Source organism: Myiozetetes cayanensis, unplaced genomic scaffold, assembly GCF_022539395.1.
Source record: "Myiozetetes cayanensis isolate MyiCay16 unplaced genomic scaffold, myiCay2020 scf7, whole genome shotgun sequence".
Taxonomy (NCBI): Eukaryota; Metazoa; Chordata; class Aves; order Passeriformes; family Tyrannidae; genus Myiozetetes; species Myiozetetes cayanensis.
In genome coordinates this window covers 17,179,635-17,196,511 of record NW_026087964.1, presented here as the reverse complement: position 1 = coordinate 17,196,511, position 16,877 = coordinate 17,179,635, and the positions used below count along the sequence as shown (strand labels likewise).

Genomic DNA, 16,877 nt, shown 5'->3' with positions numbered 1-16,877 from the left:
TTGAGATTTTTCTTTTCTACATTTCTTTTCAGAAGTGAAACATAGTGTCTCCAAACAGTATATATTTCCAATTAAAAAGGAAAGATTAAATATAGTAACTGTAACAGTATTACAAAATGTCTCCATCTGCTGTAATATTAACATACAGGAAAATCTATCATAGATCAGGACAGCAAGTAAGATTTGCCTGTGGGCAGTACTATTATCAGCACACAATTAGTTGCAGATTGGAGACACTAGCCTTAGATCTGTTCTCAGGCCAGTAATCTGTTTCCTAGCTGATTGAAAACCAACGGCTCTTGATGAAATGCTATTTATTTAGCTACAGACAATTTGATTAAATGTAAGGGTAATAATAACAAAACTAGTAATGCCCAACAAAACATGAAATGGTATAGGTCGTATTTTAATTGAGACATTTTAGTGAAGAATATGAAATTATGAAATGAAACAGGATATGTTACATGAGAAGCTTTTATGGCAAAGTGATTTTCTTTAGTTTAAAAAAAAAATAACCCACATTGTGAATGCTAAAAGGAAGTCTTTTCTACTGTCAATTACTATAAACCTATCACAAAGTATGAATACTTAGTCCTTAATGCTAAGTCTTTCAAATCCTTGGACTTATTTAATTTATTTTTTTCTTTGATAACAGATGGATTTTCTTTTATCCTTAGTAATTTGCATCAATAGTAGATCGTGAAGTCTTATAAATACATAAAGCCTTTTAGAAACATTTGGTAAAAGTGATGCTTCAGCCAGCCCTTTCATATTTCTGTAACATTAATTCTCCAAGAAGTTTACCATATAATTTAAGAGTTCTGTCAATTTATATATTTAATTAAGAACTATTAAATAAAAAATACATAAATTTAGCATTCAAGGGTCTTAGAAAGGTGCACTGATATTCAGCATTAGGAAGTCCAAGTTGAATTAATTCAGCAGTGTTCGAAGAGTAAATTGAATAAAACATCCCCCATCTCCTTGAATGTGAGACCATAAGTGATAAAACATTTTGCAATATAATGAAACCAAACCCTTCTTCATTTATTCTGCATAGATCAATTTCACACTGTTGCTTATCTTTTCATCTGCAGTCAAGAACAAACAAAAGGATCCAGAATACCAGCAACATTTCGTAAATAATTATTTAAAGAACTGATGTTGCACAAAAAGGAACAAACTACTTAAGTGTCTAGTGATTTATGTAAAACATAGGATGGCAAAGGGGAATCCCTTTTGCAAATACTTACACAAGTTTCCTTCACATCTAAACTAAACCTCTCTTGGGTTGTTTTTTTGGGTTTTTGTTTGTTTGGTTTGGTTTTTGTGAGTTTTTTTAATTCATGTAAAAAAGCACAGGAAAACACCACATGCAACAATTATTTTAGTAACATACAATCCCACATACGGACCTAGAGAATTTAAACAGAATGAATTACGGTGCTGCACAAAGCTATGGTGGTTTCATGCCTGCTCAAGGGAGCTGCCAGTGTCAGGTCTGAACCTACTGAGTTAACCTACCCATTACATAAACCCACATGCTGGTGAAAAACCTACTGCACCTCAGCAGTTCTCTGTCAGCCTATGAAGTACTACTCACATCTGCATTGTAGTTAGATATTTCAGGTATGTTTTGCTATTCTATTTTATATGTATATAATAATAAATTGAGTAAAATACATGACCCAGACAATGTGCTGCAATTCCTAGGAAAAACTCTCATAGTTGAAAGCCTCTATGAAGCAGCTACTGCTCTGTTTCTCCCCCATCACTGTCACTTTTACTCACACAAATTAACACCTATTCTAAAAATAGCTGAATTTTACTCATAGTCAGAAAAATTCAATTAAATAAAATGGTCGATTCAGGTTTTTAAGTTGCAGGAAGAAAAATCTTCAATATATAGTCAGAGAAGCCTTCTGAGTGAATTTTCTAAATCTATGTGACAGATCTTACCCAAGATCTGAGCTGAAGTTCAGAGGCTGAGCATGTAGTGCCCTGTTAAGTAGAGATTTCTAGTTTCCAGTGAAATAATTCCTTCTGTGTAAAAACTCATAATATTACTTGAAAAATAAATATTTCTCTCTCAAGGAAATCAATTACTGTCCTTCTGTAAACTTGTACTTCAGCTGGAACATAATTTACATGCTCATTGAAAATAGCATTTTTCTAATTCAACAAAATGATGGATATCCTCTCTATCATGTATGGCACACATTGTGCCATAATAACCAATTTGGAATACCTGGATGGAGATAAGGAAACTGATTCACTGTTTCATTACTCATAAATTTTATAACAGTGTAACTTCCCTCAGAGCAGGCGTGACATAACAAGATCAAATGTATGTTGAAACCAGCAGACATAAAAGTTGTGACTGATAAAGGTGGGAAAATAAGGACTTAAAATATAACTTTGAAAACATTAGGACCAGGTGAACTAACTAATGCTTTAGTTTGCTGTTGCTTTACTATCTATATTTCCATTCTTGTCTTTCATCTTTAGAAAGACTAAAAACTACAGAAGTATTTTCTCTTGTTAAATATAGTGTTTAAAATGGGACTTGCAATAAACTAAGTAGATTTTCCTAAGCAAATGGTCAGATTTCACCTGAGAGGCAAAGTTTAGCATTAGAGGCAAAGTTGATAGGAGTTTCCAGGCCAAATCTTTCTCATAAACATGCCTACAAGCAGTAACACACAGCTCCACGAATAAACACCATGGCCTATCGCGTAACTGAACAAAGGTAGCTTGACAAATGTACTCTTGCTGTACCATTAGTTTAAGAATGTGTTCTTATTTTTTTGAAATGTTATTAAAGCCACATCATTCCCTGACTCTTTTACAAAAATAATTTTACATTTTGATGTAATACATGATGAAAACCTACTCTGTTATTTTGCAAATTATATATATATACATGTTGATAACTTAAATGCAGGGGATTTGATGTAAAACATCTCCAAACTGATAAACTGGTTTCTCTCTATATTTTTTTTTAAATATGAAGCAGTTTCTGAATATTATAACACCTGATACAATTTACCACAATTAATATTAGTTAAATTTGATTGACTTTTGTAGAACTACCTATAGTTTCACGTAAAATGAGATAAACATCAGCCTGAGAGGTCTGAAGATGAATGGAAGATCAGTTAAGCTAATTGCTATCAGTATTGTGTCTGTGAGACCAGAAGGAGTTTGTCTCAATTAAAAAATAACTTGTTAACCTAACATCAGTATGTATGTGAACATGTATCTGCACACACACATTCTATTAATATGCATGTGTATGGCACGTACACATTTGGAAATTGTGCTTATGTTCTCACAGGAAAAATAATTCTGAAGCCTGCCAAAATGCACTGCATGCAGAGTACTTAATTTAGTTTTAATTATTGTTCCTTTAAGTAAACCAAAGGATTTAGTGATTGCTTTTTTGTTTGGCCTTGAGTTGCAGCTACAGAAGTGTGTCCCAGAAGACACCCAGGTCTTGCGTCACACACCCTGTCTGTGCAGCTCTGTGCGGATAGCTAAGACACTTCAGGTACCTAAAGTGACATTAGGATGCATATGTTTAGACAGCTGAATCACAACCAGAATGCCAAGACAGTCTCCATCATTTCCTTTAGTTCATTTTTCCAGAAACACAATTCTACACCAAATTGTATTCCTGCAAAAGCACTCTCCTGATAAAGGATCTTTTCCCCAGTGATGTTAGGCTGCATTAAAGAATTTCTGCCTCTCAAGAGGTGGTATCCAAAGGAAGTAGGGGCTACTTCTCATATTTTACACTGCTCCAGGGCTGAAAAGTCCTTGACATTTATACATGGATAAACAGAATAAATTATGGCAGCCCCTCCCCTTACTCTTTGACAAGTGCTACCACAGAGAAAACATTTGGCACATAACACAGAATACACTTCCTGGCCATAACCCCAGTCAAGAAACTGATTTTCACAGAGTTTATGGCAGACTCTCCATAATCATCACGGGAATGTGTAATGCAGAAATAATTATCCTGTTAGGTGGCAGGTATTTTGTTACTTACAAGGTAGTACCATAAAGGAAATGGTTCAGACATGACTGCAAGATAAAAGTGTCTGTGAATTTTTGGCAGATGGAATCAGTGTTTCTATATTCTAGTTCTAAAACATATTCTATGAGTGATTTTCAGCACATCAGATAGTACCTACCTTCTGTACCTAGTCTTAAAAAAATGACTTTATATTATCTATAATTATCTGGAGATAATAAAAGAGCCTATATCAAATACTTTGCTAAATACTAATTGTATTGCTTTCTAATACTGCAAGAATGCCACTTGAAACCACACATTCCTTTCATTCAAGAATTACCAACTCAGATATTAGATTGTTTGATTCAGAACATTAAATCTGTAACAAAATCTCATCTGACAGAAAAATGTTTGCCTTTAAAAAATGTACCCACTCTAGTCAGCAGTCAATAAGGTAAATTAAGTTTTGAAAGACAAAGATAATGTTTTTCTTCAGTTTCTAAGAGTTGTGCCATTTGTGATCCACTCTGAGTAAAACTGAATTGTACTTTTGGGGCTATGCTGCAGCATCTTACAAACTAATGGTTGCAAAACAGCTGTGTTACTTAAATGAGAGGATTTCTTTACTGACATAAACAATAAAAAAAGAAAGTACATCACTTTTGTTTACCTTTCAGTTTTAGATGGGGACAGCACATTGTTTCTGTTCAAACTTGAAAAACCCTACTACTAACTAAAGTTTTTCCATCTTCTCCTTCCACAAAAAATAAAGTGGATAATAAAAAAATGACAAAGTTTTTTTCATATATGCTATATATGCAGCTAATTCCCTATTTTTTAATACATTCAGAAGTTGTTCTTAATTGTAATTGTAGACCTCTTCAGTGAAAATGGCCACACAGGAGTGAGCAAATGACTCATGGTAAGCACAGTTCCACACAGCTGGATAACTTCAGTGTGTGTCACTGACATAATTCAGGAACTGGACTAACTGGTACTTCGGTATAACCATATTTTGAGATTTTTACCTGTGTTCATGGCCTGCTCTCAGTTAAATATTTATAGAGAAAATTGTATTAAAATAAGAAAGAAAAAACTTTTTAAACTTCCTGTGCATTATTCTTTTCTTCTAAACCACATTTTAGATGTCCCAGGTAACCTTAGGTACTCCACCATTAGTGCAATATTTTGTCATCCACAATAGCAAAATAAAAGTGACCTTGGGAAGTCTCTGTTTCCTGAAGAATATGACGGATAGTTTGTCAGTCCTAGCTTGAAATATACTGAATGTTGGAATATTCTTATAAAAATTTATATAACAATAATAAAAGCTTTATTTTGATCCTTGATAGAAGCTGTTGGTCTATTGGTCTTTCAATTATTGATTACAATGAATGTATAGTATATGCTACAAAATCAAAAATCTGATAACAGATAGACAACAAATCTACTCTTCCAGGAAAGAAAAATCAGGGAAGAAAAATACAAAAATACTATCCCCTCAGCACACAATGAGATAGAAACACCTAAAAATGTAATGAATTTTTAAAAATGGAGAAATGTAGAACGATAAATGACATGGAACATATCATATGTGGCCTAAGACTGAAAAAAAGGAAAATATCCTGCAGCTTTAATAGTTTATGTTGGAAGCAGATTTAGAAAACCAGTCTGCTAGGTACTGTACTGTACTTGCTCATATGCCTGCAACAGTATTTCCTATACATATATAGTCAAAGAAAATTATGTTAATCCTGTTAAGATTAGTAATTAAATACTAAAATGTTCAGTGAAGAGTTCATAGAGAAGAGTTCACAATGCATGTCAAGGATTTAATTGACTTATAAGCATAATGCTAACTACTTCTGAAGTTTGTTGATTTTCTTTTATATTTTAATGAAATACCAAATTGATTAACCTTACATCTCAAAGTAGCCCAGCACATCACTAACTACATAAACCTTATAAAACTTTTGAAAGAAAATACTTAAAGGAAAACACATCTGAAGCTGCAGGTATTTCTCAGAAACACAGCTGTACTGATGGTTAAATGAGCAAATATCCCAAATATTAGAAAACAAGGCAACTAAATACAAATTTGAAAAACAAACAAACAACCAACAAAAAAAACAAAGACAAAAAACAAGAGAGAGAGAGAAAGAGGAATAATCACACTCAGAAATACATCGCTACAGTACAAAGACTGACATTGTGATAGCCAAACTGCTAACAGTGGTTATAACCTAGGTTCATAACAGTAGGTACAATGCCAGAGAGCTGTTTGAGTTGATAAATCAGATTCTATCCTTTAAAAGATGTTTCTTGCTACCCCTTGCCTATAATAGTACTGTTCTTTACTTATTCAGAGCATGAATCCTCCTTTACTCAGATCCTGTCCCTTTTGGCTTTGTATGTCTCCTGGGAGCACAGAATGATTCAGTGGTAACTTAGTCATTTGTGCACTGTACAAGACGATTTTACTGGAGAGGAAAAAAATAAAAGCTGCACTTATCAGCGGAACACTTTGTGTTAAATAAAGATAATTAAAGCATCAATGATCCATCCATTTCATGTTTAATTAGCCTCTCTTTCATCATAATTTGTTACTGAAGGTCAAATGTGGGTCACTTTTAAAAACTAATTGCAAAATATTTAATATAATGCAAAATGAGAACAGAAAATTCAAAATACTTCTGTACACTTTTCACTAAAGAGTATTAAAGTCAAATGTATGATAGAATTCACCAATGTAAATGTTTTTACTTAATAACAATGTTCCAATTTTTTTTTACATTTCACTTACAAATTGTTGTTGTTATTATTATTATACTGTAGGATATTTGCTTAGCTAAAAGTTGTGAAAAACTTCATTCTTTACAGTTACTCTGTGGTTATAAAAAGTACTCTTTGAGATAAACATCCCTGTGTATGTGTGTGTGTATACACAAGCAAGAAAAACGATGGTGCTTTCCTGCATGGTTAAACTGATTGCCCCCTTAATGGATGAATTTTGGGTCCTGTCAAGGCTGCTGAGTATATGTGCATGTTTATGAGGAAATTGACCCATTTAGTTTATAGATACAATTCACATACACGATAACCAACAAGTTAAAATGCTTCTATATTGCAACAGACTAATTGATGTTTGAAATATTGCAAAAATAAATGAACTAGTTACTGTACAAATATTTTTTTCAGAAATTAATTTCTATATATTTCACTTTCATGAAAATAAGACTTTACAGGAAATGCATCTAATTCTGATTAGTGTGTCAGCCCACTCTGGTATGATAAATATTTTTCTTCACTAAACAGTACATTTCCAATGAGAAAAGGCATTGTGATTTTTCATAAAGAATTACAGAATTGGCTAAGAAGTCAATACCCCAAGCAAATGTTGCTTAGAAATTCCTGTATTGATTCTGCTAATTCTACTGATAGTGACTAGCACCTCTTAAAAAATAAAAACAAAAACCAAACAAAATCGCAAAAACAGACAAACAAAAAAAAACAAACAAAAAAACAAAGGCAAAACCATCAGCACCATAACTGCAGTGTCTTAAGGAGTCAATAATCACTGTTCAGTAGAGCAAATAAAAAAGAAAACAAAATAATATGATGGCAAAAAACATATAAACAGTGTTTAAAAGGCCTGTTGTTCAAACGGTGGTTGTTAACATGCTGACTCGTGATTAAAAGTTTCAGTGAAATAAACCTGCTCAGATGTCAATATTTTGCGCACTGTGAGACAAAGTGTGTGTAGGGGGAAGAATATATTATAAAGATATATCTGAAACTAAATGACAAAATAAACAATTATTTACAATTAAAATCCATTCTGAGAATTATAATTAAGTATGTAACTCTCCAAGCTGCTAAGTGAGTCCTCTAAGGCCCTGAGCTTTCCTTATCTTTGGCTGTCTTTGCTGGAAGTTCGTAGTAACCAGAGTCCTCACAGGGAGCATACAACTTTAACTTTTGGCAAGTGATTAAGACCTATGGAATACTAAGTGATTTAAAATTTGTTTGGCATTAAGTAGATAAGTGCCTTACTGAAAAGGAGAGAATTGATAAGTGAGAGGCTAAAAGAATATTTCAGAGTAATACTATGTTAAACAAGAACAGGAGTTAAATTTGTGAAAGTTGTCCTACAAAAAGTGACAGTGAAATGTCAGAAGTCTACCGAATACAGAATTTAGGTTTTAACTTTATATAACCCATGATGTCAAGAAAGAGGAGAGTCACAAATTGTTTGCAGTTTTCTCTACTGGAGTTCTCTTATACAATGCTGTATCAAACAAGATATATTTGGGAACTCATATAAGAATTCAATTCATCAACTTGAAAAGGAAGTATCAAATAATCAGAATGAAAACAACTTGCATTTGCTGGGGTACACCAGTAGGTCATGTAAGTAGAGACTTTATTTCCTGACTGCTCTAATGTAGGTATACAAAAGTATCAATTGCCAATTCTAATTACACTAATGGGAAATTAGTATTGCTCTCATCTCCAATAACTTAGAGCAGGTACATTCTGCTGAGTCCAGTTATTTGTTCTAAAATTTTATCTACCTTCTAATGTCTTCTTAGAACAAAGACAACTGACAATGAGTAAATAAAGACAGTCTTAGAGATTTCAAGTAGTATCCCTACCATGATCATGTCAATATGCCACTGGTTCTGTTTCACATGTACAAGAGAACTATGAAACAATCTGATATACACCACATCAGAACCTGATATACACCACATTTATCTGCATCTGCTTCACATTTCTCTCCTAACAATGTGCTGAACAAGAGCTCCATGTGGTTTGGGTGTTAAAATTCCTCATGTATTTTTCCTGCTAAATTAAGAAATACTGAACTGTCAATGTTTGAGATGTGAAAAGTGCATATTGCTTATGCAAGTAGAGTCTTAATGTCCCCATTACTCTGCAAAAGCATGAAAAAACCAGACAAATGTCACTCAGCAACAAGCTGGCAAGTACCCATAGGACAGTGGTAATAAAGCTTACCACTGATAGTCTCCCATAAAGTCTGTTATTTAGCACTACCTTTTTTTCTTACACAATTTCCAACTTATGTGTATGCTTTACAAGTGTGCAAATATTTTCTATTTGTTTAAAAATAAACAGATAGGACATTAGAATACTGGCTATAAACTACTTGGGTAAACAAACCTTCACAAGAGACTAAATATTTGGCACAAGAAAACCATCAACATTGAGAATTGTTTTTGTAACAAACTACATAAATAATGGAGCAACTCAGGGTGTACTTCTTTTAGTCTGATTGTGCAAGTAAAAGTGTAATAAAGCCATTCTCTTCTACAAAGAAGTTTTCTAATATATTTTATATCAAAACTTATTTTTGGAAAATGTTAAGTAATTCAAAACATACTTCTGTAATAAAATCTTAAATAACTTTTTTATCAAGCAAAACAGTAATTTGTAAGGTATATTCCTTTACCATTCCTACACTTAGAATACAAGTCATTCTTTTACACTAAAAAGAAATTACACTTTAACAGATTATGATCCATATGTTTAGATGAATTGCAAAAGCAAGAAAGAAGCGGTATCTGATTAGCAGATACATCGCTCCTTTTATTCCAGTATTTGCTAAAATGGTATAATCTACTATGTGCTTAATAAGCCTTAGGAGATGGAAGGTAAAGAACTTTCTTAGTACTTTGTATTTTATACAGACTAAAACTGAAATTGTGATGTACTCTCTAGGAGAGAGTTAATGAAATGTATCACCCAGAAACTACTGTGTCAAGTGGTCTGTAAGTCTATATCAGTTGTAAAACCACATACACAAAAGTACTGGCAGATAGTACATCAATCACACTTTTTTGGTGACCTGAAAGATTGGAGAGGCTCACACAATTATGTTATTTTACAATATTTTAAATATTTCTGAGCAGAATGCAAATAGTGGCAACACATGGTAAAACTTCAATTGTACTAAACTAGTAGACATTTCAAAGTATTAAAAAAGTAATAGTGCACCATATTTGCATGTTAATAAAGTGAACAGAAAGCATTTTTGTCAAACGAGTCAGAATTTCCCTGTTCCAGTCTTGGCTGTGTACTTACACGAATCAGCATTCATTTCTAGATTCTTGTGTAACATGCATTGTAGCTGAGGAAATATTCAGAATATTATCTTATATGTAAGGATGTAATGGAAATCATTAAGTGTGAATTATCTCATTTCACTATGAATTACCTCATTTCACTATCACCCAAAAAATACTCTTCCAAAGAAAAGCAACCTCTGTTCAGGCTACATATGTGTCTTATAAAATAAACATACGTTTTCACATAGGAGCTTAATTCCCTCTGTGCTATCCCTATTTTATTATAAGGACTGTAAAGCAATCACTACCATCACCAGTTCTAGGCTATTGGAGCTTCACTGAACCAATTCCCGCCAACACAGCCGAGACCAGAGCCAGTCACTTGTGGCACCCCTGAAGGCACCTCCGAGAGGTCTCATGGCAGTCACACCCTACAAACAGAGCTATGCGGCAGCTGGGCTGGCAAATGAGGGCCTCTCAGCTTGAATGAAATTTCATATGATAGGCAAGAGGGGCATTAAAAAAAAACCATAGTGGAGTTGCGATTCTAAACTCACGCTTATGTGTATTCAGAGCAACTATTGCAATGAGTGTACTCTCTGTGGTGTAAATTAGATCGCAAATAGGATGTTTAGATTATTTAAGCATTTTGGTCCTAATAAAAGACCTGGTAATTCCAGCCATTAACGCTTCAGTGCGTCGGCTGCAAATCCACTCACTCACAGCTTTAGGAAGGCAGCAGCAACCCCCTTTCCCCGAAACACCTGGCTGCTGAGGCGAAACTTTCCACCTCAGCCGGAGCCGACACGTCTCAGAAGCTGTGAAAGCATCTCGGCGGGGAAAGCGAAAGGACCGGCTGCTGAAGGCGGGGCCGGGGGGCGGGCGGGGGATGGCGGCTCCGCCCGGCGTGGGGGGGTCCTGATTCCCCACCCCCCCCTCCTCCCCAAACCGCCGGGTTTGGCCTCCGGGCGAACGGCTAATAAAGGCATCTCAAGTTGCCTTATAGCTCGCTGTCGGGGGCTGGCGGGCGAGCCCCCGGCCCGTGCCCTGCCCCCGCGCCCGGCTGCCCCTGCACCTGCGGCGGGGCAACCTGCCCTCCTCAGTGCGGCTGCATGGGCAGGCTGTTTGGCTACCGGGTCTGAAAAGCAGAGGGAATGGTAATAATAATGATAATAATAATAATAATAATAAAAAAAAGAAGATATCTGGCTGTCCTTCCTGCAGTGCTGTGTGCTGTGCACCTGCCTGCCTGTGGGGAGGGGGGTGGGGATACCAGACTGAATGGGTCATTGAACCTGATGGTGCTGTTTGCCTGTGCCAATGTGGGAGGCGGGGGGGTGCAGCATCAGTCCCCGCTCCCTCACCCACTCTGTGCATGTGTCTGCGTGTCGGGGCCCCGTGGGGGATGCGCAGGGCGCAGCGCTCTTACCTGCTTGCTGTACTTGCTGCTGGCCTGGCAGCTGTACTCGGAGCAGTGGTCCGAGCCGATGGAGATGTTGTCGCCGGCGCCCACGAAGGTGTTGGCCGGGGGCAGGTCCTGTACGGCCTGGTGCTTTTTGCCAGCGGTGGGAGACTGCGGGTGCAGCTGGACAGTGGGCAGGGGCGAGCTCGACTTGTAGTGCCTGGCCAGGTCAGGGCTGCCCGGGCCACCATTGACGGAACGGTATCGGCCCATACCGGGGCTGTCTGAGAGCTTCTCGTTGACGCTGTCATAGCGCTGCCCATTGGGCTTGGAAGCCTCAACAGTGACGATGCTGCTATAGAGGGGCTGCTTGCCCTTCTTGCCTTTCTTGTCCTTCTTGGGCTTCTTGGCCTTGTCGTGCTGCTGTGGAGTGAAGAAATCCTCATGGTCCTTCTTGCCAGCCTCGTAGCCATGCTTGCCCTTGGAGCGGCAGTAGCGGGCCATAACCACCACCAGGATGAGGAGGATGACAGTCATGATGCCAGCCACCACGCCAATAACTATGCTAAGCCGCTGCTTGCTCAGCTCATAGCTGGGGTCACCGGCAATGTCCTGGGCCAGGGGGGTATGAAGGCTGCGGGCCACCTGGCTCTCCACTACGGTAGCATTGGACAGGCTCTCATTGACAAAGACGTGCAGTAGGGCAGTTGTGGACTGGGGAGGCTGCCCACTGTCATTCACCTGCACAACCAGGCGGTGCAGGCCATAGTGCTTGGGGGCCAACTTGCCCACCAGTGACACCACACCACTGGCTGGGTCGATCTCAAAGAGTTTGAAGGGGTTACCCCCAACAATGCTGTAGTTGAGGTCAGCGTTGAGACCAGTGTCAGCATCAGTGGCAACCACTGTGGCCACTACAGTGCGCATGTTGCTGGAGGGTGGCAGCACGGTGTAGGAGCTGTTGCTGGGGAAGGTGACTGTGGGTGCATTGTCATTCTCATCCATCACAAAGAGAGACACAGTGGCAGTGGCAGAGCGTGGTGGCTCACCTCCATCCACTGCCTTCACCTTAAAGGTGTAGCTAGTCTGCTGTTCACGGTCAAAAGAGACAGTGGAGAAAATGGTTCCAGTGTCATTCTCGATGGAGAAGATGCCAGCTGCCTGGTCGTGGTCACCAGGCTGGATGGAGAGGCTGAGCTCGGCGTTGCGGCCCTTATCAAAGTCCATTACAGTCACCATGCCCACAGGGCTATTGGGCTGCAGGTTTTCCTTCACATAGAAGGTGAACACATCCTGCATGAAGCGCGGCTCATTGTCATTGCGGTCTGCCACCCGCACCACCACTGTGGTGGAGCCTTGTAATGATGGCACCCCCTTGTCCCGGGCTGTCACCTGGAACTCGTAGGTGTCACGTTGCTCACGGTCCAACACCGCCTGCACTGACACATCCCCAGAGTCGGGGTCGATGCTGAAGATGCTGCCCGGAGCCTCTGAGGATAGGGGTGAGGCCTCCAGTGAGTAGGTGATCTCGGCATTCTTGCCACTGTCCGCGTCTGTAGCGACCACTGTGGCCACCCTCTCACCTGGCAAGTTGTTTTCTGGGAAGGAGACCTCCAGCACGGCCTGGCTAAACACAGGAGGGTTGTCATTAGTGTCCCCAACCCGCACCAGCAAGGAATTGTTGCTGGACAAGCTGGGGCTGCCAGAGTCCACAGCCACAATCACCACGTTGTAGTCACGGACAGCTTCATAATCCAGAGGGGCCGAGGTGTGGAGGAAATACTTGCGCTTGTTCTGCGGCTCCCCTTCACCCTCACTGGCCGGCTTGAGCTGGAAGGGCACGTCACCTACCACAGTACAGGTCACCACGCCATTTTCACCTTGGTCCCTGTCTGACACCTGCACCAGGGCGATGGGGGTGTCCACCAGCACGTCCTCAGCCACACTAGCCACCCCATCCCGGAGTGGGATGCGCCCGATTTTCCGTATGTCAATGGTGGGCACGTTGTCGTTCTCATCCCGGATGTTCAGCACAACTGTGGCCTTGTCTGTCTTGGGGGGCTGGCCCCGGTCTCGGGCCATGACAGTGAAGCGAAGCTGGTTCACTTCCTCCCGGTCGATGCGGTGCAAGACGCTGAGCCAGCCCGAGTTCTCGTCCAGCCGCAGTAGACGCCTGACAGACTCCGTGGCCGCCCCGAAGACGTACTCGATCTGTCCATTCACCCCCACGTCCAGGTCGGTGGCTCGCAGCTGCAGGATCGGGGTCCCGGGGCTGCTGTTCTCCGCCAAGTCCGCCTCATAGACGCTCTTCTCGAAGCGGGGGCTGTTGTCGTTCACGTCGGTGATCAGCACCCTCAGGATCGCCTGCGAGGACCGTGCCGGGTCGCCGCCATCCCGCACGCGGAGGCTGAGCTCGTAGGAGTCCCGCTGCTCCCGGTCCAGCGCCCCCTTGACGATCAGCTGTGGCTGCTTCTCCCCGTCCAGGGTGTCGGCCACCTGCAGCTCGAAGACGCTGCTGCGGGCCGCCGCCTCTGCCTCCTGCCGCCGCTTGCTGCCGCCGGGGTAGGGGGCGCTCTCGGGGGCCGCCGCGGCCGAGACTCCCCCTCCGGCGCGGCGGGAGCCGTCCCCGCCGGGCTCCTGCAGCAGCTCGTAGCGCTCGATGCCGTTGCGGCCAAAGTCCCTGTCGGTGGCCGTGGGGAGAAGGTATAGGGTCCCCACGGGCCGGTTCTCCTCCACGGTGAGTGTGAGGACGGGGGAAGGGAAGGTGGGGGTGTTGTCGTTGATGTCCAGGATGATGACCCGGCCCTCGAAGAGGTCCACCCAGCTCTGCGACGGGCCGATGACCGACACCTCGAAGTCCAGGAAGCACTCGTTCTCGTCGAAGATCATCTGGCACTGCGGTAGCTTTTCGCGGTCGATGCGCCGCTCTGTGGTGCTCAGCTCCCCGGTTATGTTATCGATCTTGAGATAGTCGGAGCCCGACTCCAGGCTGAATGTCACCTCTCCGGAGCCCGTCACGATACCCAGGTCGGAAGCCACGTTGCCGATGCGGATGTCGGCGGGTCCCTCCTCGGCCAGGCGGTATTTCAGGAGCTGTTTAGCCGCTGCCAGGCTGACCCAGAGCGGCAGAGGCAGGAGGAGCAAGAAGCAGCAGCAGCAATGTACAAAACCAAGGAGGGTCCGCATCTTCCTCATCTTCCTTGCACTGAACCCCCCACCCTCCTCTCACTCCCACCTGCCCCCCCAAGTAAACTCCCCTGATAAGCCAACAGAGCGGCTGAGCGTCCAGGTGATCAATTATAAAATCCTTTTATTCCTGGAAACTTATTGTCTCATGGCCGGTGCAATTGGTGGTCAAAACCCTGATGCTGGCTCCTCTGCTGCCCTCCCTGCCTTCCAGTTGCGATATACTTACAGTTCACGGGACAGTGTATTTTGCCTTTTAAAGATTCATCTCGGTAGATAGGATGGGATTTTCCTTCTCCTCCCCCTTCTCCTCCTCCTCTCTGATTTTACTGTAATCACTTTGCAAGGTTTGCAATAAAAGCAAGAGCAGCACTGTACGATTCGAAGCCCCCCAGGTCGTCTTCTTCGACACTAGAGTTAACTACAATTCACACTCTCTCTCTCTTTTCTCTCTCCCTCTCTCTCTCCCTCTCTCCTCTCTCTCTCTGTCTCAGCCGTTTACAGCCAAGGCATTAGCTTTATTCTTCCCCCTCTCTGCACACACAGGGGAAAAAAAAATGTGATTCGCTTTATTCAAAGGGCTTGTGTCGGGAAAACTCCAAATCCTCTTAGCAATGGGCAGTTCTTAAAAAAAAAAAAAAAAAAAAGTGAAGAAAAAAAATAAAAATCCCAATAATGTCGGTAGCTGCACAGCTGATAGGAGAAGAACCCCGAGTATTACACACCAGTCCACAGAATATCCCCTTTGGTTGGCAGAAAAGCACCCAAATCCATCTTCAGAGATCACCTTAAATGTTCAGCTCTTTCTCCGGAGAGGATTTTTTTTTTAACAACTCTGCGCAAGGTCATTAGTCACAAAGCAACGATACAGAAACTGCAGAAGCCGTTTGCCCAGAATTTGCAAGGTTGGAGATAAGAACATAGACACACAACAGTCCCAAGTTTGTTTTTGCATCCGCAGTTTGTGTGTGTGCCTTACCTGCATTTGCACTGCATGTGTTATAGCAATCTGGATCTGCAGCACTGAGAGCGATTCACAAATGAGATTGCAGTCTCTCTCTCTCTCTCTCTCTCTCTCTTCCTTCCCGTCCCAATGCAGGTAACCAGATCTGAACTTGATCCTTTCAGTTCAAAGGTTAGCAACAAAACTATGTGTCCAAAGGCGATTATTGGTCTCTCGTAAATATACCCGGAGCGGAACAAGATGTAACTGGATCCCCCACGTGAATTAACACAGATTCTGAATTACATCCATATAAGCGGAATGGCAAAGGGGAGGGGAAAAGAGCCGCGACGCGATTAAAAAAAGAAAAAAGAGTTCTATTTGCAAATAAAATTATATCAGTCAGTTGTTTCCTGTGATCTGCACCGCCACAGTGGGTGAAATCTGCAATTGTGTATTCCCTCCTGTGTCTTTCAGAGAAGTGTGGATCAGGCGCTTTCACGGCAGAGCGGCTTGTGCTTTAAAATGTTGAATGGCAACTGAGAAGCTTCCCACTCGGAAGAAAAAAAAAAAAAAAAAAAAAAAAAAAAAAAAAAAAAGAAGAAGAAGCGGTAAACCGGCAAGTTTGCCCAAAGTGGTGGGAGCTGCTGAAGCCTCTCTCGGTAGCTCTTCCCTGACGCTGCAGCAGCAGAGCCGCCTGCGCTACATACACACAGAAAGAGAGAGGGAGAGAGAGAAAGAGGGAGAGCGGAGAGAGAGAGCGAGAGTGAGAGAGGGAGGGAGAAAGGGAGGGAGGAGGAGGAGGGAGGACGAGTCAAGCGCTGCACTCCAGAAAGCTCAGTCTTACCCTCTGTCTCTGCTGCTGCTAGTGCTGCAAGTGGGATAGCTGCTCATCTCAAAACACCAGTTCAGTCTTCAAAACCGAACCTCATTTCACGCCCGAGTGTTGCTTCTGTTGCCTTCTCAAACCTCTCTAGTGATTTTCTCCTACCCTTTCCCTCCCCACCTCCGCTGTAGACTGTGAATCGAGCAACGATTTTTAAAGCAAATGTTTATTCGCCTTTCTTTTCTTCTATTCTGCATTTTGCGGAATCACGCTGGTAAGGAAAGTCGTTTCGCAGATTCCCACCTTCCCCTGTCGTGTCGGTGCTTTTGTGAAATAGCTGCAGTCACTGTAACTGCATAGAACTCCAGGGAACAAGGGGGGCTGCCTTAGATCTCAGACTTTCGTCCTGT

The 16,877-nt window shown here is 41.5% G+C and overlaps 1 protein-coding gene and 1 long non-coding RNA gene across 7 annotated transcripts in view; one reads left to right on the top strand and one right to left on the bottom strand.

Moving 5' to 3' along the window:
• The window catches only part of PCDH7 (protocadherin 7), a 265,989-nt gene extending 249,607 nt beyond the window's left edge, over window positions 1-16,382 (bottom strand). For 2 of the 6 annotated variants that reach the window (XM_050338665.1, XM_050338669.1), the window contains exon 1: window positions 11,540-16,382. In XM_050338665.1, coding sequence (XP_050194622.1) covers window positions 11,540-14,707 — 3,168 coding nt within the window. In that variant the 5' untranslated portion in view covers window positions 14,708-16,382. The remainder of the gene's footprint in view (window positions 1-11,539) is intronic. The other 4 variants (XM_050338668.1, XM_050338670.1, XM_050338664.1 and 1 more) reach the window with 3 other exon arrangements.
• A 59-nt stretch (window positions 16,383-16,441) lies between these two features.
• LOC126652103 (uncharacterized) overlaps window positions 16,442-16,877 on the top strand; it is a 34,220-nt gene continuing 33,784 nt past the window's right edge. The window contains exon 1 of the long non-coding RNA XR_007631883.1: window positions 16,442-16,741. This is a non-coding gene — a long non-coding RNA (uncharacterized LOC126652103). The remainder of the gene's footprint in view (window positions 16,742-16,877) is intronic.